Genomic DNA, 25,148 nt, shown 5'->3' with positions numbered 1-25,148 from the left:
GCTCAAACTGTATGCATCGTAAGTGATGGTCCAGGTTCTGATAATTGCAGCCATTAAGAACCCCAAAGTTGTTCAGCCAACCATTTATGCGTTTTGTCTCACGCTGAGACAGTCACGGGAGATGACCAAACTGTACTTTCAGGTTCCCAAGATTTTTCTTTGTCTTTCTGCACTGAAGAACCTTTTGGAAGCAACGTTCCATAAATCTCTAAGCAGAAATCTGGATTTGCTGAAGCAGCCTCTGCATATTGCAATATTAGCAGAAAAAAGGTAGCCAATATTATGCACACGATTCCCAGCAGTATAACAACTCTAAGAACATTTCAACTGTTATCACAGTTATTTAAATTCTAAGTTATCTGGCAGCTGTTCCATTGAATTAACAGCTTCATAACAGGTAAACAAAAGGCATGCCCTAGCAATATGGGGTACATAACATTGATGATTCTCTGCCCCATCCTATACTCTCTTTTAAAACAAATTTCATCTGTAGCTGCTGAGAAGACAGTTCACTGCCATGAGAAGGGTTCTTTCTTTTCACCTCTGAATGCTGTTCCTTCAAAAATACACAGGGCTTCCTCAAATGATCTGGAATTAAGAGTTTCTAGTCACTCCTGCTATATTTGTAAACTCTGGTTTACAAAAAGCTATTCAGACTCCTAAGCTTTCTACCAGTGGAAACATTATACGCTTTTCCAGCATGCACATAGAAACTGATCTTTATCTTGCACTACTAAAGGACACGTGATCACATCAGAAGATGATGGAGTTGGTGAAGTGTGTGTGATATCTCGTTCTAAGATCACCTGCATTAAACAGGGCATGAAATTCCTTCTACTACAGGTAGCCAAACAACCTTTTTCAGTTGCAGACTTTCAAGTTCTCCCGAGCAGTATAATCTTAAAAGAAAGCAATAATCTGGCAAATTTTACAACCACGACTATTTTATGTGAAAATGGAATTTTAAACTTTGAAAATTAATAACTGTGTATCTGTACTTAATAACCTGACATGCCATTAGCACTCTGGCCAATTTATAACCAACCTTTTCTCCCGTAAACTGTTTCGTATCTTTTCATTTCTGGCAACTGTTTCAGCCCCCAAAAAATCGAAAACCATAAGAGCAACACACATATAAATCCTATGTTTTCCAAATATATGGCATCATTCTTTCAGCAAGCCTATAGAAGTCAGTACTTCCCAAATCCCAACAGATTTAAAAATTAATTGGGCCCTAAAGTATTACTAAAATAAAGGTACTTCCCAGTTGAAGCAGCACTGTTATAAACAGGAATTGGCAACTTTAACTGTTCAAGCCAATCCATTCACGGCAATATGTTCTATTTATCAAAGTAGCTTTGGACATTGAGATGGGAAGCATATACAGTATATTTAATAATAAAATTATTTTTTTACTGGCAGGACATTTTTCAAGCCCTCTTTTTCATTCAAAATGTTTCATGGTCTTATCGAAATACTGTTTGCAAGTTGATCTACTTTGTGCTATGATAGTGCTGAGCAGATGATGGTTATGTCTGGTTCCTCAGAGTTCCGGCCATGCTACCATCCCTGTGGCCACGTGATCATGATCTTGGTACTTGGAAACTGGCTGAGAATTATGACCAGCTTGCAGCATCCAGCAATTACATGATTGCAATTTGCCAATGTGTCAAGAAAATCAATGGGGAAACCAGCAGGAAAGGTCATAGGTTTCTCCTACCTGCGCATTCTCCCTCAGCCCTTCTGGACTCACACTATGCTGCCACTTGTGCTCTCCTACCCACCCTTCCCAACTCTCTCTGTACTTCCCTCACAACCTCCCTTATCTATGCCACACTTTCAGGCATCCTTCCTGACCTCCCTCATCCATCTGCAACGTCCCTGACTGTCCCCATGTCATCACGCATCCTCCAACTGTTCTGTGCACTCTGTGGACCCTTTACATCTTCCCCAATACTTAGCATCCGCTGGCCAGCCTGGGATTTTGCAATTGCCTCTGGCTTGCCTATACCTTCCAGTTTTTTGAACGCCTCAAAGGGCTTCCTGAAAATCACATATCCTGTCCATTGCCCATAAAGTCTTTGACTTATGACAATTTGTTTAAGAATGGTTTGGAGTTGCACTGAAAGTGTGACTTATGACTTGATCTTGAAGTTGCAACCACTGTGCCACCCCTGATCACAGGATCACAATTTGGGTGCTTGGCAACCATCTCTCATTTACAACAGTTGGCAACCATCTCTCATTTACAATAGTTGCAGCATTCTGCAGTCATGTGCTTGCAATTTGCAACCTTCCCAGCCAGCTTCCAATAAGTGATGGGGAAAGCTGGATTTGCTTAACAACCACGTGATTTGCGTAACTACTATGTGATTTGCTTTAAAACCATGGTTTTAAAAGGTCATAAAATCATTTTGGTCTTGTGATGATTTGCTTAATGACCATATTGATTAGCCATAAAAATTCCAGTCTAACTGTGGCTGTAAGTCCAGAATTACAAATAGCATATTTAAGATGACGGGACAGAAACTCACAATGGCACAACACTGGCATTTGAGAACAAATGCAATAAGCATACATTCTCACTCACTTTCCCATGAGATGATTTACATTCATACCCCAAATCTCTCTGCTTCCTTCCACAAATACAGAAATGTTTTTAGCGAATGCTCTAAAAGCAGTAAAGTTCCAGAGTTCCAGACACATCAGAAGTTGGAAAGAGAGATTAATTCCTACCCAAGGATTCCTTAGTTGAAGCTAATGGACTGTAACAAAACTTGGCCTTACGTAAATTATATTGCTCAGAACTGTTTTTCGACTCCCATCAAGCCCATGGGTTAGGATTTTCATTTTTAGTTTGAATATAGAACTCTTTCTTTAATTCATCTTTTTGAAACATTTAAATATTTGTTCCTATTCTCATTTCAATACAACAATGACTGGCTTTAAGAGGTACTTTTCCATTCTAAGTATAATCTTTATTGTCATTGTACTTAAACACAACAAAATTGGTATATAAGGTAAAGTTACTCTGTACTCTAATGGAAAAAACTGTAGGGTAGTAAAATTGTTTTTTATCCTTATGCAGCCCCTATCTTTCCTGTCTCAAACTGTCAGCTCCTGCAATGCGTGATCTTTACATGACTTATGTGAACGAAAGCTGATGTATCACTTGCCAAACAACAGAAAATGTTTAATATGTCTAAGCAACTCCATGTGTCAGCACACCATAAGAGACTGCTTTAAGCTCAGGTTAGTGCCAAGACAAACTCAGGAATAGTTTCAGTTTAAAACCATGAAGCATTTCTTTTCTTACAGCAGCCATATGTGCACATGGAAATAATTAACAGGTAGATGACATATAAACAACTCCAATACCTGACAATTTATCAAAACTTTTTACTTAACCTTTATTCTTCAGCACACAAAATCAAAGTACCCATACTTGACGAAATAAAAAGCAATAGTCAAGATCAATACATATAAGTAAGACAAGGTACTCAGGACTAATATTTACAATATTATAGTAATATAAGAAAAGTAATAGTATACTTTTCAGATTAATGATCTGGTAAATTTAAGAAGCTTTGTTACAATGTTCTGAATTGGTAATAACAGAAACTGGATTCCTGCACACACACAAAAACAGAAATGTTAACAGCACCAATATTGCAATTTTGAAAATGTGTTCCAGTTAATTTAATCTCTCATTATTTCATTCAGGTTTAACTGTAAATCCAAGTATAGTTTTTGGAATGTCAGTGTCTCCAACTGAATATTTCTTATGCTTCAAATTAAGATGATTTTTAAAAAATATGATTTCAAAAATATTGCGGGATAATCTCTTATTTTTAATTCTCAGAATTACTTGCGTATCATTCTCACTCTAAATCAGTAAAGCTTTTTGAATCAAATATTTTTTTAAAAAAACCATACCAATTAATCATTTTTCTTGCATGAAAATGAAATAATAATCATCAGCAAATTAAAATGAAAAGGTCGCGTGCATATCTTAGGTAAGAGTTCCAACGATGTGAAGTCCGATTTATTGTACTATATATTAATGCAATATTCTCTTACTGTTAGACCAACAAGCAGGATTTCCACATTGAATGTACACTTGGACAGATTTATACTGCAATAGCTTATTCTTTACATAATCTCATGTTAAAACTGTTCAGGACTTGAAAACCACAACCAAAAATGTAAGCTGCTCTCTGAACTGATGTAACATGACACAATGCCTTAGCCTCTCTCTGTTCCTACAACTTTATTACCTACTGAGTGAAATTTATGAACAGTTCTTAAATTTGGCCCATAAAAAAAATACATTGTAGTAACTCACTCTGGTGGTATTGTAGGGAGGTTGACTTTTCTTCGGTTGGACAACAGAGACAACAAAATTGTTAACATAACTTCTAAATTTACTTGCTGTTCATTTAAAAGTGCTGAAGCAAATCCAACTTGTTTACCTGATTCTTCAGAGGGAGAATAACTTGAAAACTGATGCACTTTTATTAGGTGAATGATTTTCCCAACCCAAAAGAAGTCAAGCAATATTACATTTTGGTTTATTTGTTCTTGTCCATGCCAATCTTGGTTCCACGAATTTTAATTATTCAGTCATTGACCAATAAAAATACATTCAAGAGAAGTAATAAAACAAAACTATCCCCTCACAATAACTATTATCAACAACCATTTGCAGACAAAGCTTATACTTTTATATAAAGCTTATAGAATTTTGCTACTTTTAGAGAAATAAATATTATCTTGCTTTTTAAATGGATAATGCAAACAAAAATTATGAGAATGCCCTGGAAATTTAAATCCAAGAGGAATAATCAATTGATGACAAATATCCCTGTAAAGCTGACAATAGAGAAGGCCATGGTTTCTATGGCACTTGTGTTCCATGGCAATATCAGGTTTCATTTGGGTTTTCCTATATTTTCCTTCCAGAATAATTATGGAGAAAGCATTAAATCAGACTAAACATAAGTTTCTCCTGATTTTGAGAATTAATATAAATATCAAGCTGAGTTAGGTACTAAATTCTGGTGTCAAAATCTATTTAGGACATCCATTCTCCCATGATCAGCAGTAGACATGTGGGTGAGCTGCAACATTAACTATATATGTTAATATTTGCAGACCAATTTCCCAGTCAATATTAATATATTGCAAGGAAAAGGGAGTATGTGGGTGTGACCTTGGCCTCCCTTATTCCCAATTCACTTCAATTAATTTACTGGAACCAGTTCAAGATTCTCCAGGTTTTAACCTTCACCATATGTGCAGCATTCATCATTTTAAATTGTCAGTATAAAAATAATATTCAAACGTGCTGGTATTTTTCTCTCACAACTATTTAAAATTATGGTCTGACTTTTACAAATTTCATTAAAGTTTCTAAATATACCAGGCTATTGTTCTGACGTCTATAGTATATATCAGCATTCAAACATACCAATGTTCTATTACCACACAGGCAAGAAGCATCAGCTCCTCATCAAAGAAATTTATTAAATCTGGTGATTTTTTTATGCTGGAATTTTAACACAAACTATTAACCAGAAGGAAAATATTACAATTTTAAAGACAAAGAAAAAAAAGGCAATGCTTAGTTTTCTATTTAACTTACAGTGTTTGTTGAATCCTCTTGTAAAATCCTGTCATATAACTGTATTGCATCATCATAGCTGCAAATATGAACAGAAAACACCTGCAGGTAAATTTAACAGTGTTCTAATATCTCTAAAACCATTCATCCTAACCCAGTAAGATGTGCCAACCTGCTGGAAAATAACATCTGAATATGGACACAAATATGTATAATGTTGTTCATCTGAAGTCACTGAAGTAGTTGGATTGTGTTTTGGTGCATTTGAAGCCACAGTTCTCAGTGCAGAGTCACTTAAGTACAATTTTAATTGGACTCAACATCTTTCTTACCATGTGTGGGCAGACTTTTTATCTTGATTAATAAATTGTTGTTAACTTGCCTGGAGGATCACTTAGTAAAAAGTTTATACATTTTATTGCATTACTGGTAGTCCTCAACTTACAATTGCAATTGAGCCCAAAATGTATGTTGCTAAGTGAGAAGAAATTTGTTGAGTTTTGCCCCATTTTTCTTGCCACATTTGTTAAGTGAATTACCACAGTTGTTAAATTAGTAACATGGTTGTTAAGTGAATCTGGTTTCCCCAATGATTTCGTTTGTCAGAAGGTTGCAAAAGGTGAACACATGACCCCCAGGACATTGCAACCATCATAAATGTGAATCAGTTGTCAAACATCCAAATGTAAATCAGGTGATCGTGGAAATGCTGCAATGTGCATAAGTCACTTTTTCAGTGTGATTGTAACTTCAAACAGCCACTAAGTGAACTGCTGTAAGTTGAGGACTACCTGTATTGGGTTTCAGCAGATTTACTTAGCATCATGGAGATGCTAAGAATGTAAGCTAGAGTTGTCAACATAGAATGCATGTTATTACTGAAATATTTCATATCAGAGTCTTTCTTCATACCTACTGTAGGCTCTTCTCACTTCACATAGCTTTTTCAGAAACAGGTTAAAACGTTTTCAGCTGCTTATTCCAACTTATAGTGACATGGCTTCTCACTCTCAAGAAAGCAAGCCATGTCAGACATATTATATTACAGGTAGTTCTTGCTTGGCAATCATAGTTGGGACAAGCAACTCCCTCTTTAAGTGAAAAATCACATAACTGCAACAGATTTACAATATTACTTTCCATTTAGTCGTTGTTTGAATCACCAGGTTGCTAGTGTGACATTAAGTGACAAAATGTGAGCTTTTACTGCTGACTTCTCCATTGACTATGCTTGTCAGAAGCCAGTTGAGAAATACACAAATTGCAAATGTATCACTGCAAGATGCTTCAACAGTCATACATGCATGAACAACATAATTTTGAAAGGAAACCACAGTCAACTATCGCCACCATCTCCATCTCAGATACACTAACAACAGCCAAGCCTCCTACAACTAACCCCATCCCTCTGGGGGCCCTCACATTTGTTGATCACAGAGAAAGATGTGCGAGATATAACATCAAAAATGTCATTGAAAAAGCACAACAAAATGTTCTTCTTACGCCAACTCAGAAAGCTCAGATTGCCCAAGGAACTGCTGTTAGTTCTACAAAGTAATTATTGAGTTAATAATCTGCACCTCTATAACTGTCTGGTTTGGCACTGCAACCAAACAAGACAGACACAGATTTCAATTAGAACTGCAGAAAAAGCAACTGCTACCACCCAGACTTCCATTGAGGATCTGTATACTGCACAAAACAGAAAGAAGGCTGTGAAAGTATCTTAGATCCTGGACATAAACTGTTTCAACTTCTTCCCACAAGATGACGCTACAGGGTATTGTACACCAAAACAACTAGACACAAGGACAGTTTTCACCCATGCCATCACTCTGCTAAACATCTACCATATTTTTCAGAGTATAAGATGCACCCAGGTTTTGAAGAGGCGCATTTTTAAAAAAAAGTTAGGTAGATAGAGGGATAGAGAGGGAGAGAAAGAGAGAGAAATACAGTAGGTAGGTAGGTAGAGAAAGTAGTTAGGTAGGTAGGGAGATAAAGGGATAGAGAGAAAGAAATACAATAGGTAAGTAGGTAGGGAGATAGAGTGTAGATAGGTAGGTAGATAGAGGGATAGAGAGGGATAGAGAGAGAGAGAAATACAGTAGGTAGGGAGGGAGAGAGAGTAGTTAGGTAGGTAGGGAGATAAAGGGATAGAGAGAAAGAAATACAATAGGTAAGTAGGTAGGGAGATAGAGTGTAGATAGGTAGGTAGATAGAGGGATAGAGAGGGAGAGAAAGAGAGAGAAATACAGCAGGGAGGGAGGGAGAGAGAGTAGTTAGGTAGGTAGGGAGATAAAGGGATAGAGAGAGAAAGAATAGAGAGAGATACAGTAAGCAAGTAGGTAGGGAGATAAGAGTGTAGATAAGTAGGTACATAGAGGGATAGAGAGAGAGAAATGGAGAGAGATTCAGAGATAGAAATACAGTAGATAGGTAGGGAGAGAGACACAGTAGGTAGGCTGGTAGGTAGAGGGATAGAAAGAAAAATAGACAGGCAAATACAGTAGATAGGTGAGGGGGAGAGAGAAATACAGTAGGTAAGTTGGGAGAGAATGTGTGTAGATAGGTAGGTAGGTAGAGAGATAGAGAGAAATAGAGAGAGAGAAATACAGTAGATAGGTAGGGAGAGTGTGTGTATGTATTGACAAGTAGGTAAGTAGAGGGATAGAGAGAGAAAAATAGAGAGAAATGCAGTAGATAGGTGGGGGAGGGGGAGAGAGAAAGTAGGTAGGTAGGTATTTAGGTAGATAGAGGGAGAGAGAAAGAGAGAAATACAGTAGGTAGATAGATATTTCCAGGGATATTTATCCATGTGCTGGAGAAGGAAATCACTGACAACCTGTGGCACCTAAAACTTTGTTTCTGCTGGCACAGCACTTGACCAATGTAATTCTTATCAACCACACTAAATAAAGAGCTTTCTGAAAGGGGGGGGGGTTGCACTTTGCAAATCTCCCCAAAATGGCCCGTTTTTCACAAAAATGAGCCTTTTAAAAAAAAGGCATGAATAGCCTTTGGGGGGGCTTGCAGAGTGCTACTGGGGGTGGGGAGTCAAAAATGAGCAAAAATGGCCTGTTTTTTGCAAAAACTGGCCATTTTTTGTCAAAAAAAAATGCATGCATAACCTTATGGAGGCTTATAGAGTGCTGCTGGGGTCGGGGGGGGGGCAGCCTATTTTTCACTCATTTCTGCCTTCCCCAGCACCCAAGAGATCTCTGAAAGCCTCCATAAGGCTATGCATGGCCATTTTGGTGAAGGGACGGGGCTTCAGGAGGCAAAAAATGCTGTATTCAGTGTATAAGACATGCCCAGATTTTCAGCCCCTTTTAGAGGAAAAAGGGTGTGTCTTATACTCCAAAAAATACGATAATTTCAACACTGTCAAAAGCTACCTAGTAGGGCTGTATTACTATTCTCATCTTTCCTATTATCTATAGCATCATCTGCTTGTAACTAATAACTTGGTTGTATCATATGATTTATATTCATTGTTTTATTTAGTATCCTAGGATTATTCATCTTGATTGTTTATTTAGTATCCTATGACTATCACTGAGTGTTGTATCTTATGATTTATGAATTTTATGATTATAATCATGATTTATCATTTGTATGTACTGAGAGCTTATGCACCGGAGACAAATTCCTTGTGAGTTCAATCACACTTGGCCAATAAAGAATTCCAATTCTAATGATCACATAACCACTATGATGGTCAGAAATGTCAGATTATATATCCCACTTCATTCTTTTTACCGAAATGTTAAATATGTAATTGGCTCACATCTAGTCAATTTATATTCAAAAAGGTTGCTTAAATACTTGGAAACAGAATATGAATGAGGCCATTGTTCCATTTGTTTCAAATTTGAAAGATGTCAGAAAAAGAATTAAGATGTTCTTTCAGAACTAGTAGTATTTATTTTTTCTTTAAGGAAACAAATTTTGAACATTCCAGTGTATATAGTTGATTATGAATTAAGCACAGAACTCCTGAACAAAGCATTCTATAATACAGAAAAATCTCAAACTAATTGGACCATGCTACTGTCTCTAAAAGATTGTTAAAATTAAGAAGTTGCATAACCTTAATTTTTAATATACATTTCTACTACATTTTCTAATGTTTCCATTCTAATTCATCTTTATTTATAATTTTCATACCTTACTCTCAACAACATAATTTATTCCTTCATAGCTTTTATATTTATATATTCTGGGAGATGTCTTTTAAAGCTGCATCTGGAAAATATTCTTTAGAATTCAGTTACCTCTCCATGGCTTCAAATTTCATACCAGTTAACCGTTTAACTCTATGGCTCCCAGGGAATTGCCGTCTTAGTTCTTGAAGGCAATACTATAAATTCAAAACATGAAGAAAAATGAGAAGGGAAGGAACATAATTTTCAAATGTTTCAGTGATGTTTATTTGAATGCAGTAACTAAGAGATTCATCTGGCAACCCATCCCAGCACAACCAAAATATCAAATTAACACTTCAACAAAATTTGAAAAAAGCCAGTATATTTAGATAGATCCAAGACTACAAATGTATTCAAAACACAGTTTTAAAAAAACCTAAAGGAATATATAACTAATTAACAAGATCAGGTTTTTTCCCTTTTCAAACATATAATACAAAAGGCTCTTTGTGCACAATTTTACATAAAAATACATCATATTTAATTTGGATTTACCAAATCTATTACTGTAATATTTACTGTAATGAATCTATTTAAACTGAAAACAACTATTATTATTTCACCTAAATCAGTTAACAGCTGTTAAATACCAATACCCGTCAGACAGAACCAAATTCCAAATTCAATTACTTTAGGGAATCATTGCTTGGAGACGTGATTAGAAGCTATCAAAAATAATAAAACATGAACATTATATAGACTGAAAAGATTACATGTTTTGTAGCTAGAAGGCCTAAATCTAAAAACTACTACAGAAAAGATATTTGACAAGACAAGCGATCATAAGGAATAAAGTGATAGTAAAGGTAAGACCTCACACGAGTGTCAATTAAAAGATTAGAACTGACTTTGAAAGACTGAATGAGGGTTTGCAGACACAAAGGAAGGCAAAAAGTTAGATTCTGCTCTTTTAAAAAAGGCCGACAGCTAAAAATCACATCCAAGTCACGATCACGGGAGTATAAATCCATACTGACAGGAGGGAAATTCAAAAGTCATGTTAGAAAGTATTACTTCACAGAATAGTGGAAGCTTGGAACCAACTTCCATTGAAGGTAGTGGGTCAATCGTTTGTAACTGAGTTTAAATATTCTTGGGATAAACGCATGGTCATTAAAAATAAATAAAAATTGATAAAATATAAAAATAATAAATACATAAATTAAAAAGAAAACAAAAAAAACACCTCAATGGTCAAACTTTATCGATCACTATATTTTTTCTGTTTTTTTTTTTTTTGAAGGGTCCTTGGTGCTCTCTGAGCTTGGTTGTTTTCTTGCAGACATTTCATTATCCAAACTACTGTAGGTAACATCGTCAGTGGTAGTTTGGGTAATGAAATGTCTGCAAAAAAATAACCAAGCCTAGGAAGCACCAACACCACCTCATTTCAACCCCTAGCTACAAATATTCTCCTTTATTGATATCTAGATTAATTTTATGACTATTGACAGCCCAGATTGACTTGTTTGAGATGTCAGCTATAGAAATTAATTAATTAAAATAAATAAATAAAATACAGACTGCAACTCTATGACTGGTGGCTTTATAAAAAAAATAGGTGATCTCACTAAATCTATGAAGGTACATACATATATGGGCAATATGATCACCTGAGAGACATAAGGGAAAACAACGCAAAGATCCCTAATTATGGGAGATATTACACTTTGGAAGAAACAGCGTTAGAAGATCCAAATATAAGCATGCCATATTTCATCTGGAAATGACGGTAAGAATTTCTTCCTGAATTCAGGTCTCTCAGTTGTTGAGTTTTCAGGGTGTCAGTTAATAAAAATCTAAAGTGTTCTTTACGATTCTAGAAATTGTAAGTATATTACTGTACAAATGCTGACTATTTTAAGATGCAGTTGTTTGACCCTTCCTGAAAAAAACAAACTCATGTCAAGCATACTTAACTCATAATGTATATCTTGGAGATGGAGGAGAGAAAGAATATTTGGTTCCAATTCTTATCTAGTTTAAATCACTGCCTGCAATGAATATGGATTGGACAGGGCTAAATGTGGTAAAATTCAGGCAATATACAGAGGTTCTCAATAATGAACAAATGGTGTTGAAAAGTTAAGGTTTGCACTTTGAGGATACTATTATACCTGGCCTTGTGCCCGGTGGTTTTGGCCTAATATAATCAGAGATCATTTAGCATGATTTTATTCCTTGTTTCTAATTATACAAAGCTTGCTTTGAACTTTGGAAAGCTAGTTTATACAGCTGTTTTATTTTATCTAATTGGGGGTTTCAGTGAAAAATACTATTTTAATTACCACCACAAACCATCCTGAATTCATCTTACAAATATATATATATAATTGTTGTCCTAGTTTATTTAAAAAACCTTTGAAAGAAATATCACTGAAGGCCAATACAATGTGATTCAGCAAATGAAACAATGAGCAGTGTGTATAATCTACTTTCACTGTGTAAAATATGCTTAATTTCTCTAAATACAGTGGTAGGTTTATTTTAAAGACATCAAACTTCACTTAAACATAAATTATGACAGTATAAGCACTATGATGGAATCAACTATTGAGAGAAACAACACAGCCTCAGTTCTTCAACCAGAGGTTTCATTTTTACCTCTTATTAAAGCATCAAGTATTTTAAAATATAATGTCTAAATCATACTAATTCCCACAATAGAAGAGTGAACAGTAAAAGTAATAGAGTTAGCAAAGATGGAGAGACTGTTTCAATCAAAGCAAGAGTTTGTCTAACTTCATTTCTACTTGAAACAGCTTCTGGACTTTTTGTTCGACACTGGAAAAATGATTTCAGATTTTGGAAATTAGAATAATTTTATAATTATAGAAATGGATTGAAATGTTGCAAAATGTAAAAGGTTGAGCTTGCATTTTTTTATTTTACTGTACTGAAAAACATCAGACGTTACCACTTTTTTCCTTTAGTTTTTCTTTTTCTCTTAAGTTGTCTACTTTTTGTTTTTTCTGTATTTTTATTTTATAATGAAACAATAAAAAATACATAACTTTTAATGCAGTACCCAAGAAAAAGCTCAAGAAGACATAAAAGACAAAAATGAGTCTACTATTAAGCTATTCAAAATCATAGATTGAAAACACTGTGAAAATTTAATATTCATCTGCTTTTTCACCTCAAGAAACAAATTAACTGATTTTTATGGCATTCGTTTTTGACCAAAAACAGAAACCTATTTCCATGAGCAAGAGCAACATTTCTATAGCAGTAAAACAAGAAAATGTACATGAAAAATATGAGTATATCCTCTAAAGAAAAGGGACTAAGGTTTCAATATTTCTACTGAAGATGTCTCTTACAAGTTAACTTGCATATAACTGAGAGAAGGAAAACTGTGAAAACTGAATGAACACATATCACTGTTATCAGAAACAGAAACAAATACAACTAAATCATATGTGAGTGCCAATATCGTGAAAGCAGATCAAGCCATCATCATGGTACATATTAAAATGATATCGGAAGAAGCAATGTCCATAATGCTGAAAAAAGGAATAGCTTTGTAGGTGCATACTATTAATCCATGTTTAAGCTATTGAGCCTAGACCATTAAGAGGTCCCCTCAATTATTAAAAAATGCAATCTGGAAAGTCCAAAAAATAAAATTGTAATCTTGTAATAAATATATTCTACTTTAAATTCCAAATATTTCAATATAAAGTCCTTCATCAAAAATGGATGCCTGGCTACTCAAAATCACATTGTTTTATTAACTGTCCAATAATAAATTAGGTAACATTTCAAAATAGTATCTTAAAAATTGAAAGGTTTATAGTTTTTAATCACTTCTCTTTCCCAGTGCAGCTTCTTATTTGGTATAATATGCTATTTCATAGAATTCCTTCTTCCATGGGGAGTTTCAGGAAGCCATAGTGAATACATTTAAAACTTTTAAATGTTGCTCCTGCACACCTAGGAAATACAGTATATTACAGAACTGAACACCAAGGGGCACTGTTCCCCCTTCACACCTGAGACCTTGTAACACTAATGAGACACATTACACAAGGGAGAGAAGACGGCTACTTGAGCCCCATTTGGGCATTATCACTTAGAGGTGTACTCAGTTTTGTTGCCAGAAGTTTAGACATTAATGGCTGTGTGTTGTATTATTTTGAGGGGACGGCACATTTACACTGTTATACAAGCTGTATACTCACTACTTTACATTGTAGCCAAGTGTAATTTCTTCAGTGTTGTCACATGAAAAGATATACTTAAATATTTACAAAATGTGAGGGGGTGTATTCACTTCTGTGATATACTCTATGTCCTTGTATACTTTCCAAATCAGTCATGTGAGTCTCAGAAAAGATATGGAGGTTTCAAAGAGTGAAAAGGGAAACTAGTGTATTTCACAAGATTTACATAGCCCTAAAAGTAGACTGCAAAAATATACTTCAGTAATGGACTGCAAAAGAAATAAGGAGAATGCCTACCTATTATCTTAGCAAAGATTAGATTTACTGGATTTGCATAAGAAGTATGTTGGAACACTTACCGTTGCCAAGTCATCTCGGTTGCAATCCAATGCGGCGATCATCACTTGTTCATATATTATCCAAACTAGATAATACAAAATATGATGAAACACAGATTTTCCCCGCCACAAACCTGCTAATCAGCTCATACCAAATTGTAGGACATGTTGCCTTTTATAACTTCAGTATACTTAATCTTACGGAAACCCATCACACTAATGCTAAACCTGAATATTTAGACAAATTCCTCGTGTGCTTAACCACACTTGCCCAAATAAATAAAGTATAATAGGTAAATAAAGAAAGTATAAGCATTTGTTAAACATATTTTAACTTCATTGCTCATACATTTTTATACACTGGTTCATCTTAAAAGCTGAATTGCAAAAACAACATGGGATATCAAATCAACTATGGTCACCAGCTTTAAAAAAAAAAGTCTGTTTTTGGCAAATAATAGCTTTCAGAAAAAACATTGATGATATAGGTGCACTGTTCTCCTTTTGTTTCCATTTAAATAATATTTTTGTAAAATTCCTAAGTTGCTGTATTTATTGAATTCTAAAGGTCATGGAAGAAGCTCCAATGAGAAATCTTACTCTAAAAGATTAAAAAATGCTATCAGTCATATAATTATTTCTCCTTAGCTACAGAGCTAATGAAAATCCATCTTAATTCTGCATTCTTTCTTTTTCATTTATTTACTATTCATACATTATACCTCTTGACTAAAAATAATCCAGTCTGATAAACTGAACTTCTTTCAATTCCCATAGAAACCCAGGGTGTTCAGCTTCCATTAAGAAAAAAATAATCTTAGGCAAATGTATGTATGGGTACCTATCTGCAATAGCTTTTAGATTTCTCTTGTGTAAAACCTGAAAGGATTCTGAGAATAGATGAACTTCTTAAGCAAAATAAAAAATGCTTTCTGGGTACTAAAGTAGAAGCTACATGGTTAATGCAGACCATAAGAAGAGTAAAAGACATGACAGCAGGAAATGACAGTTCATTGACTGCAACCTTCTGGAAAAATGATATATACTACAAATAAACTGGAACAAAATATTGTTGTTTGTAATCAAAGTATGTTGTGTTATCTACATTCATGAATGTTATTAAGTTGTTACTTTATATTCATAGAGTAATTCACCCAAAAAAGGTCAATGAATATATTCAACTATTCCGATAAGACAATCATTATTTCCAAAATAATTTACTTTGGTTCAAAATAAAAATCCACACAAGTTTATTATATTCACTTATTCTTCTGTAAGAAATGTGGATTTCACTACTCATGGTTACTTCTGGCAATATCCTAGCATTTAATAAATCTGTTTCAGAAAAACTGTATTTTGTTGAATTTAAGTATTACTGAGATCAAAACTTCCTAAAATTAAATAAAGAATATTTTAGTTCAGATCTTTGAGACCTCTGCCAAAAATAAACTGCTCATACTGTATGAATTAGGTTAATTGAATTATAAAAATGAAGATAAAATAAACTAATTAAAATCAAATCTTTTTTCACTCCCTTCCTGCCTACACAGGAATATTAATCAATCCTGTACACTCAGATGCTTTACCCTGCGCTGCATACATTGCTCCTTGAAAACTTTTTCTTCAACGATTCCCTTCTGATATAAAATACAGAATGCCAAGCTTTTGGGGAAGAATTTGTATTATGAAACTATGAGTCCTCTCTCCCCAAATGATACTGCATCTAATGAAAATCCAGACACACCCTACACTCTCCTGCCCAAATGTATTATAAAAGCACCTTCATATTGATTCCACGTCACTGACTTTGCTTTAATTTTTCAGGAATAAACTTCCCAATTTCAATCCCTAAACATTTGACTAGTTGAAATTTGTTTCAAGTTTTCTGCAAGCGGTAATGGAAGATACTTCCCAAAGTATCTCTATGAATAGAGAGTAACTTAATCTGTTGTAGCTACAAGTTCCCTAGCCACACGCTATACTTGTAAAAATCAGAAGTCTAGGAATACTGGTCGATATTAAGCATACAAAGTTTGTGAACATATTGTGCATCAGCATGGCACAAAAAAATAACTAAAATAGAAAGCATGATAGAGAAATCAATTGTATTCTAATTGTGAACCAATCCAGATTGGATCCTGTATACTAATTTTATCTGATATTTTAATATAAATATTTATGTCTGGCTTTGTTGGCCTTTATTACAATATGCAAATTTTAACTGTATACTAATAAAACCTAGAACATGACATATATCACAGCATATCAGAAAGGCTAGCTAATAAAGAGAAGTAAAACAGTTTTAACTTACTGTCATCACCAAGCTTAGCTGCATATTCATTAATTAACTCTTCTCCAACTTCAACTATTTGCTCGCTGTTCCGATAGTTCTCTTCCCTCCATTTTCTCATTTTGTCTCGCATCTCTGAAAGAAACAAAATGACAATTAGAATAGACTAACAATAGTGTCCAATATTTCTAATAATATACAATTTAAGCAAATAATCTTTGCTGAGATCACATCTGTCATATGAATCCATGTGTATAATTTTATTTCTTGTATTACACTCACACAGCCTTTCAACAAAATTTAAAATTGGAAACTTACTGCTGTAGTTTGGAACATTTCTACTTTTTGGGAATGACTAAACTTATACAGAGTATAAACTCCAAACTGATTTTGAATTCCTACCACTTTGGTGTCAAAAATACATAGCACTACAAAAACATCTTACAGAACTGAAACTGTAAATTTCTAAATAGTATCCTACTGTTTAGAAACCATCTGATTGGTATTTTAAGACTATTGTTCTTTGAATTCTCCAAGGAATATTTGTTGCTATTTATAATTATTCTGGGAACAATTTCTTACTGCAAATGTAAAATGAGCTTATTCTGCATGCCGAACAGTGTTATTTTAAAATTACAATATCCAATTATAGATTTAAAAAAATACTGTCACACACACCATTTACAACTTCCTCTGAGAATTCTCAGGTTGTTTTCAGCAATCTCTGAAGCATACTTTGTTAAATGGTTAACTCATATAATTTTCTTATTTTAATAAAACTTATAAAAGTGTAATGTTAACTCATTCAGTTAACTATTACTTACTATTCTTACTATTTCCTAATTCAAAATAGAAGTATAGGAGAAAAATATTACTATTAAAATTAATGCAGCAACATATATGTATACACTTTATATTTTTAAAATATGTTTTCCTAATTAATAAAGTATCCACTAATAAGTGAAAAAGAGCAACAGTACTGCTTTCTACAATTCACTTATTTTTTGAAAGTATTAAAGTTATCATAGACGTGGCTGTAATAAAAGTAAATATCATGAATAATATCATGGATGTCAAATATGCCGCTAAGTAATATAAAACTTTAAAGCTTAAAAACATATTAGATTATGAAATCTTTCCACAGGTTTTTAAAATCAGTGTACTGCAGAATCCTCTGAAGATATGTTTTAAGCCTAACAATTTTATATGGTTAAAAAAAGTCAGCATTTACCAAAGTAAACATCAGGTATTAATGAGTTTGCTTTGTTATTGGTGCTATTATTATTATTAATGAAAGGAAAAGCCTTGCAGAATACTTTTACCTGATATTTAATATGAAATACTTACCTCTGAATTACTTAGCCTTTCTTTTATTACAAGATGTGCAAATTTAACAAAACTGTCAATTTTAGATTCAATAAGCCTTTTTGTACAATCTGTTCCTATTCCACCCCTCCCACCCCCACATAAAAAAAATTCAGAATGTTGGAAACATACTGCATTTTATTCTAAAAGTCAACAAAACCACTGTATATTATGTTTCATGTGCCTGAGTAGAACTAAATGGTTCCTGACTCAAGATGATCCCTGGAAATTAAAAATGGACATAAACCATCTGAGTGAATATCGTATCTATTACCAAGACTAAGAGATTAAAATATTTAAAGCTGTGTTTTTACTGTGAATTTACTTCACCACTGGTAGAACATCTATGTAAGACTAATTCCAATACAAAAAAATAATATGATACTATGACAGAGTATACTACACGATTTCAAATACTGAAAAAAGTTGTCATCTGATAATTATTTTTTTAAAGAACAGAAGTAATTTAAAGTGTCTGCCTGCTGAATTTTTCCAATAGAAGAAAACTACACTTTTCAAAGAGCATTATTCTCAGCAGCATGACAAATATTGCAGCCTAAGATAAATTCAAGGACCAGGTTTTACAATATAAAGAGGAGAAGAGGAAGAAATGTTTTCCACTTAGATAGCTCTTTATTACTAAATTAGATGCAAATTAATTTCAAAATTATTGAAAATATTAAGAATTACTTTTAAAAGAGAGATTACAATGTACTTAATTCATATAACTAATTACATTTATGCAAAAAGCTATCAGGATAAAAGTTAGTTTTTTCAGCTAGAATTATTTTAATAAATTTAATTCTCTCAAAAATGGAAACAAGGAGTGTTATAGCACCTGATTGTAAAAAGTACACCTATTGATGTATCTCTTAAACTTATAATAGCCTGATAGAACAGAAATACCATGATAGCTTCAGTTATGATTATAGCCATTGTAAAACAATTATAAAATCAAGACAAGGGCACATGGTGATCCACTTAATATCCACAATGGCTTACAACCAAAATTCCCAGTTCAATTGTGGATAGTTTTCTGCACACATTATTTCTGTGTATTTTTAGTTCTTATGTTTTTGTATTCATTGTATATTTAAATAAGCTTTTAAAAAGAAAGATTATTCTCAGCTTTATTCTAACATTTCCACTATGGTTCACTCATGGTATGGTTATTCAGCAATGTGAAATCCGCCGAAGATGTGATATCAATGAAAATGTATCTGCCATTATATAACTTAGACGCTGGCGCTGGCTAGGCCATACATTGAGAATGCCAGAAAATCGAATGCCAAAAATTTCCCTGCTTGCAGAGCCTGGTCCGACCTGGAAACGGCCAAAAGGAGGTGTTCGTCTAACCACTCTGCGTCACTTCAAACGGAAAGCCGAAGATATAGTCATGTGCCGATTCAATCTTAGCCGAAAATCATATAATAGCGACTGGCTGCACCACCTGACAACCTAGCCCAGGACCGAAAACAGTGGCGCCAAATTTCCATGGAAGTCGCCTATACCCACGATGGGTGAAGAGGCGTCAAGTACAAAGTACAAGTACAAGTATTCAGCAATGCACAATAAACATTCAGGTTACGATAGTAACCAACAACAAAATTCAAGCTGATAAATTTATCTTCCTTACACTATTTCCCATTTACATCTATATTTGGATTATACCTCTCTTTTAAATGTATGTTTTCAAGCTCCCTGTACCACTCAGAAAGGTCCTAATCCTAAAAACAATATATATGTGTTTGAAAATTACTTTCATTTTTTTCCTGATCTTAAAAAATGAGAAAATCTAAAATTTCTTAATTTTTTAATTTCTTAATATATTTAAGATGTATTTTATTTATGATGTATGCCTGTACAGTTTAAGACTTGCACTTTATATAATAGGATTCACTTCAGGTAATAATTTGAACCATGACATACCATATTTTTCGGAGTATAAAACACACCTTTTTCCCTCAAAAAAAGAGGCTGAAAATCTGGGTGCGTCTTATACAATGAATGCAGCATTTTTTGCTTCCCGAACCCCACCCCTTCACCAAAATGGCCGTGCAGAGCCTGTAGAACGTTTTCATAGAGCTCCCGGGGCTGGGGAAGGCAGAAATGAGTGAAAAATGGGCCTTTTTTTGCTCAATTCTCCCCCACTCCAGCCCCCAGGAATATTCTATAAGCCTCCTAAATGCTATGCATGCAATTTTTTTGACAAAAAAATGGCCCGTTTTCACAAAAAATGGCCGGTTTTTGCTCATTTGGGGGGGAAAGCCCCCCCCAGGAGCACTCTGTAAGTCCCCTAAAAGCTATTCATGCCTTTTGGGGGGGGGGGAAATGGGCCCGTTTTTGTGAAAAACGGGCTGTTTTGGGGAGGTTTGCAGAGTGCAAAAACTTTTTTTTTTAATTTGCCTCTTCAAAACCTTGATGCGTTTTATACTCCGTGCGTCTTACACTCCGAAAAATACGGTAGTCACCAGAAAAAGCTGCACACTCTTTGGATGTTCTCCAACTTCTTTATGAGGGTAGAGAAGTATATGCTGCCTCTCAAATTTTAAAATAACATGACATTCTACTCCTATGTCCCCATTCATGAATTGAAATTAGTCATAACATAATCCAGAAGCAAGGGCGGTTTTGGTTTCTCCCAGTTAACTCAGTTGGATTAACACATGCTCTGCTATATCATGTTTTGATTAAGGTTTCTAAAGCCACATCAGCTGGATTCAGACATGCTAAATATGGCCAAATGAGCTATATTACTTCAGCAGTTCTTATAGTTCTGTAACTCTGTATTATTATTCCCAAAATTACAGATCTGATTCATACATTACATCAAATCATAATATGGTTTATAAATCCACCCATTTTAATTGTAAAACAATTAATCATTGTTTATGATTTGGCATGATATACGAACTTAGCAAATTGTTAATTTTGAGGCATCCTAACAATTCAAGGCTAAGAAGGACCAGATTTCCTAAGATTACTTGAAGTGAAGTAAGAACTGGTATTTCTTAGCCCTTACACAACAGCAGCAGCCCTTACACAACAATCAAATGAAATAACTCACTCATGTCCCACCCCTGTTTATGTGTATTCATTAATTCCATGTCCTTCATTAATTTCATGACATTTTTTTGTGCAAATATATGAATGGCATATTTTCACTAAAAATAAATGGAAAGCTGGATTAATATTAAGCAGTGTCAGTCATAGTAAGTTCAAAAATGTCTAGTTCTGAATATACCCGATATAATTCTTACTAAATACAGTGCTAAATTTGAAAATGGGTCAATCCTATCCAAAGCATTTTGTCATTGGGATGGGAGGAGGGGCAAATATAGTGGTTTTATAAGACTATAATAAACCTTAATTTAATTGATTTTAGATACAAAATATAAAATCTACATCCTATATCCTTCTGCACATGCATAAAATCTTATCTACCATTTTACATATTTGAAAAATATGCTTGCCTAAATATGTTTGAATTTAATGCTTAATGGAAACTGCTTCCCCTATTTCCTGTCAAACAGTGCCCTATAAACTCTGATCTCCCACTAAATTTAGGCAAAAGTAGGTAGGTGAAGGATTATCTTCTATACACAAGGTATGTTCAAACATATGTTATTAATGTGGGAAATACAGAAGGAAATAACATTTTAATAAAGTTCAAGGATCATATAAATTGGTACTCTGTTTATCTACACAGACTGGTTGGTTAATTTATCTTAATCATAAAGAATTAATTAGTCTTTCCTATATTCTATGTTTTTATGGTTTTTGATATATAATAACATGTAGAGCAATAATAAATAATACCTGTACGAGATAACCAGGCTGAGCTCAAGTAAGGGGTCAAATGCATTATCAGTCTTGTGTCCCTTCATGCCCACAAGAGATCTAAGTGTAGTCTACCTTGAATTTCATTACCTCTTATCTACTGCCTATTTGCTTTGACTGTTAGTAGTTCAGATTCTTGTAGAGAGCATGAGCTTGCTGTAAACCTTTATATTGATTTTGAATTGCCTGGACTTCCTGATTTTTCCATGCTTCACAATACTTATACTTGCACACACACACACATATGTATGTATATGTGTAAGCACATGTGCATACACACACAATTTTTCCCCGTTCAATTGTGTCTGATTCTTGGAGACTGATTGGATAAGTCTCTGAGGTTTTCTTGACAAGGTTCTTCAGAAGGATTTACCTTTACCTCCTTTCTGGGGCTTGGGTTAGGGTACATAAAATCATCCAGCTGGCTTCCACTTCTAAGGCGGGGCTAGAAACAAGTCTCCTGGTTTCTAGCCTGATGCCTTAACCACTACATCAACTAATTCTAATATATACAAATATATAATTATAGGAGTATATATTATACAAATACATACAATATATAGAAATCTTAAAAAACATACTTACACATGGCTAACTCAGATAAATGGAAAACAAAATATTCCAATTTGCTTTATTACTTGAAGAAAACATGGTAAGAAATTGAGTAAGTGGAATAGAATATACCTCAAGTAGACTTGACAAGAAACACAACCACATGACTTAATTCTACATTATTGTAAGGCTACATTAACATAATCGTGCAAGTCTGAAAATACAAATCTCACATTGTCTCTTTTTATCTCCTGATAAATTAGGGCAGATTATTACTATTATTATCTTTCTTTGCAGATTATTCAGATGCAGGCTCTGATTGCTCTTTATCTGATCACTCCCAGGGCAGCATCTCTTCCCTTCATCCCTCAAGGTTATTCTCACATACCATTACAAATATATAGTAGAAGAATCCTGTTAATTTTTGGTCAGCTCAAAGTTACTATATCTTGATTAGCACCTATATTAATTATTATCCCAGAACAAACTCACATAATTCATGATCCTAATCCAAAGCAAGCTCAAAAACACACACACACAAAAAAAACACCATGAAAAGACAAAATCTCACAATCTCACATATTTTTAGAGGATAAACACGGTTTACCTCCAGGTAAATAGACAAAAGTATTTTGCTATCTGTGTCTTCCACTGTGTCATAGGGCCCAGTTATGCAAATTATATTTAATCACTTTTATTTAATTGCCCTCAAAGGAATGTGCGAAGATAACAGGTGCTACCATGGACTCTTTGGGAAAAATATGAAAACCAACCGTTTCTTTAGGAAGTGCTGAGGCATTTCCATTGTGAGTATTGTAGATATTTTTATAGAGTAGGAACTGAACTTGAAGCTATTTTTTTCACTCTTAGAGACTAGTAGCTTACAGTCTGTAATAAATAAATTCACCTATTAACTATCCTGATTTCAGAAGAACTACCAAAACATCAAACCACATCAAGTCTGCAGATCTATGGCCAGTTCTCTATATACCCAAACTTCTGAATAAATAAATATCAGTATATTTTGTATCCCAAAGCTGCATTCCATGTTAAGATTCAAGTCTTATGTTTGAACATTATTTGAATAACTTGCCTACGTTCATATTTCACAGTTGTTCTGAAAGTTTGATAAGTGAAAGCATATCCACATTGCCACTATTTCCAATTTTTACTGAGCTTCAGTATACATATTAATATATAAAAAAGAAAAAAAGCAGGCAGACCATTCCCTTTAACATCCATTCCCTGCACTCTAATTTTACACATTCAAGATCACACTACTTTTATATTATCTTATTACTGCTTATCCCATCACTGAAAGCAAACCAGACAGATTATGTTCCCAAAAAAATTTCCACTGCAGAGTATAAGGGACCATGGATCATGCAACACGCTTTTGATCATGTATTTTTACAATGAATTTTGATTCATAAAATACTTGGTTTACACATCATGCTAAGCAATAGTGTAGCTTGAACCAATGTGCCAACCCAAGCAAGTGTCTGTCTTTCAAGGAACCATGGAAAAACTGACAAAAGCTTTCTAGAAGGTTGACAGCTTTGAAAAGAAACCTGGAGGGGGAGAAAAATCAACACAGGCAAACGTGAAATACTTCACCTTCACATTCCAGGTTCTTCACTATACAATTCCTTCCCCCTTGATATGAATTCTTGGGATAGAAGGCACCAAGGGTCTCCGGAATGGATCAAATTAGGGATTGTTATTTTACATTGGTAACTTCCCAGTGGATCAGACTCCACCACCACCACCACCATCCTTTCTCCTTTAAACAGAACTGTGAAAGGTTATAGATAGCTTTGAGCACACTACGCAAATGACACGATGCGAAGGAAATTACAGGGTTAATTACTCCAGATTATGCGTAAATTATCTTTGAGAATTGCACCTAACAAGAGCTTCCCAACGCACTTTCCCCCCTCCGGCGGAGACGAGAGAGGTTTCCGAGCGGCGAATAGAACGCCCCCCGTCCCCCCAGTCGCACCTCCGGAGCTGCGAACAACTTCCCACACGCAACCAAAGAAACGTCGTAAGCACCCCAGTTCTCTACGTCTACCCCGCCCTTCTCCCCCGCTCCACAGCCGCCGGTTTACCTTCCCAAGTCACGTCGTACATCTCCGAGACTTTCGCCATCTTGCCGGCCTCCCTCTCCCTTCGCCGAGCGACCGGCTCACGTGATCACACGCTAGAGCCCCGCCCTCATACTTGAAGCCCGTGACCGACAGCTTTGCGAACGCGATGTGATTGGCTGGGAGCGCGGAGGGCGGGAAAGGAGGAGATGAGGAGTTGCGAAACGGCCCGGAGGACTCACTCGCTCGGTCGGTCGAGCAGAGTCATGGGCGGGTGCCTGTACTTGCTACCAATCGGTGGTTATAGCCGGGCTCCGCTGGGAGAAGCAAAAAAGGGGCATGCGGGTGATGCTCACTTGCTTGGGTTTGCATTGCATCTGTGATGAGCCCTCCCCCTCCCAGAAGAATGAAATATTTCGGGCAATATTAAAAAGGCAGAATATTTCCCCTAAAGGAGAAATGAAAAAAAAAACTTTAAAGGAGGCAGAAACTATCCCGTTTCCCTGCCCCCAGCAGAAACTGAGGCGGCCAGTTTATATTAATGTGATTTAGGTCTGATCTAAGCATAGTACACAAAATTATCTGCTGCAGGTCCTGTCAATGACTACTTCAGATTCACTTGCAATAATACAGGAGCAAACAATAGATACAAACTCACAATAGATACAAACTGTTCCAA

The 25,148-nt window shown here is 34.8% G+C and overlaps 1 protein-coding gene across 2 annotated transcripts in view; it reads right to left on the bottom strand.

The window, feature by feature from the left end:
- EMC2 (ER membrane protein complex subunit 2) overlaps window positions 1-24,590 on the bottom strand; it is a 36,406-nt gene extending 11,816 nt beyond the window's left edge. For both annotated transcript variants that reach the window (XM_032222653.1, XM_032222654.1), the window contains exons 1-5: window positions 24,494-24,590; window positions 16,647-16,760; window positions 14,357-14,421; window positions 9,901-9,986; window positions 5,645-5,702 (exon numbers count right to left, since the gene is read on the bottom strand). In XM_032222653.1, coding sequence (XP_032078544.1) covers window positions 5,645-5,702; window positions 9,901-9,986; window positions 14,357-14,421; window positions 16,647-16,760; window positions 24,494-24,533 — 363 coding nt within the window. In that variant the 5' untranslated portion in view covers window positions 24,534-24,590. The remainder of the gene's footprint in view (window positions 1-5,644; window positions 5,703-9,900; window positions 9,987-14,356; window positions 14,422-16,646; window positions 16,761-24,493) is intronic.
- Between the last annotated feature and the right edge of the window lie 558 nt (window positions 24,591-25,148).

The sequence above is a fragment of the Thamnophis elegans genome, chromosome 8 (assembly GCF_009769535.1).
Source record: "Thamnophis elegans isolate rThaEle1 chromosome 8, rThaEle1.pri, whole genome shotgun sequence".
NCBI lineage: Eukaryota > Metazoa > Chordata > Lepidosauria > Squamata > Colubridae > Thamnophis > Thamnophis elegans.
Note: the sequence above shows the minus strand (reverse complement) of the source record. Positions and strands in the feature narration are given on the sequence as shown.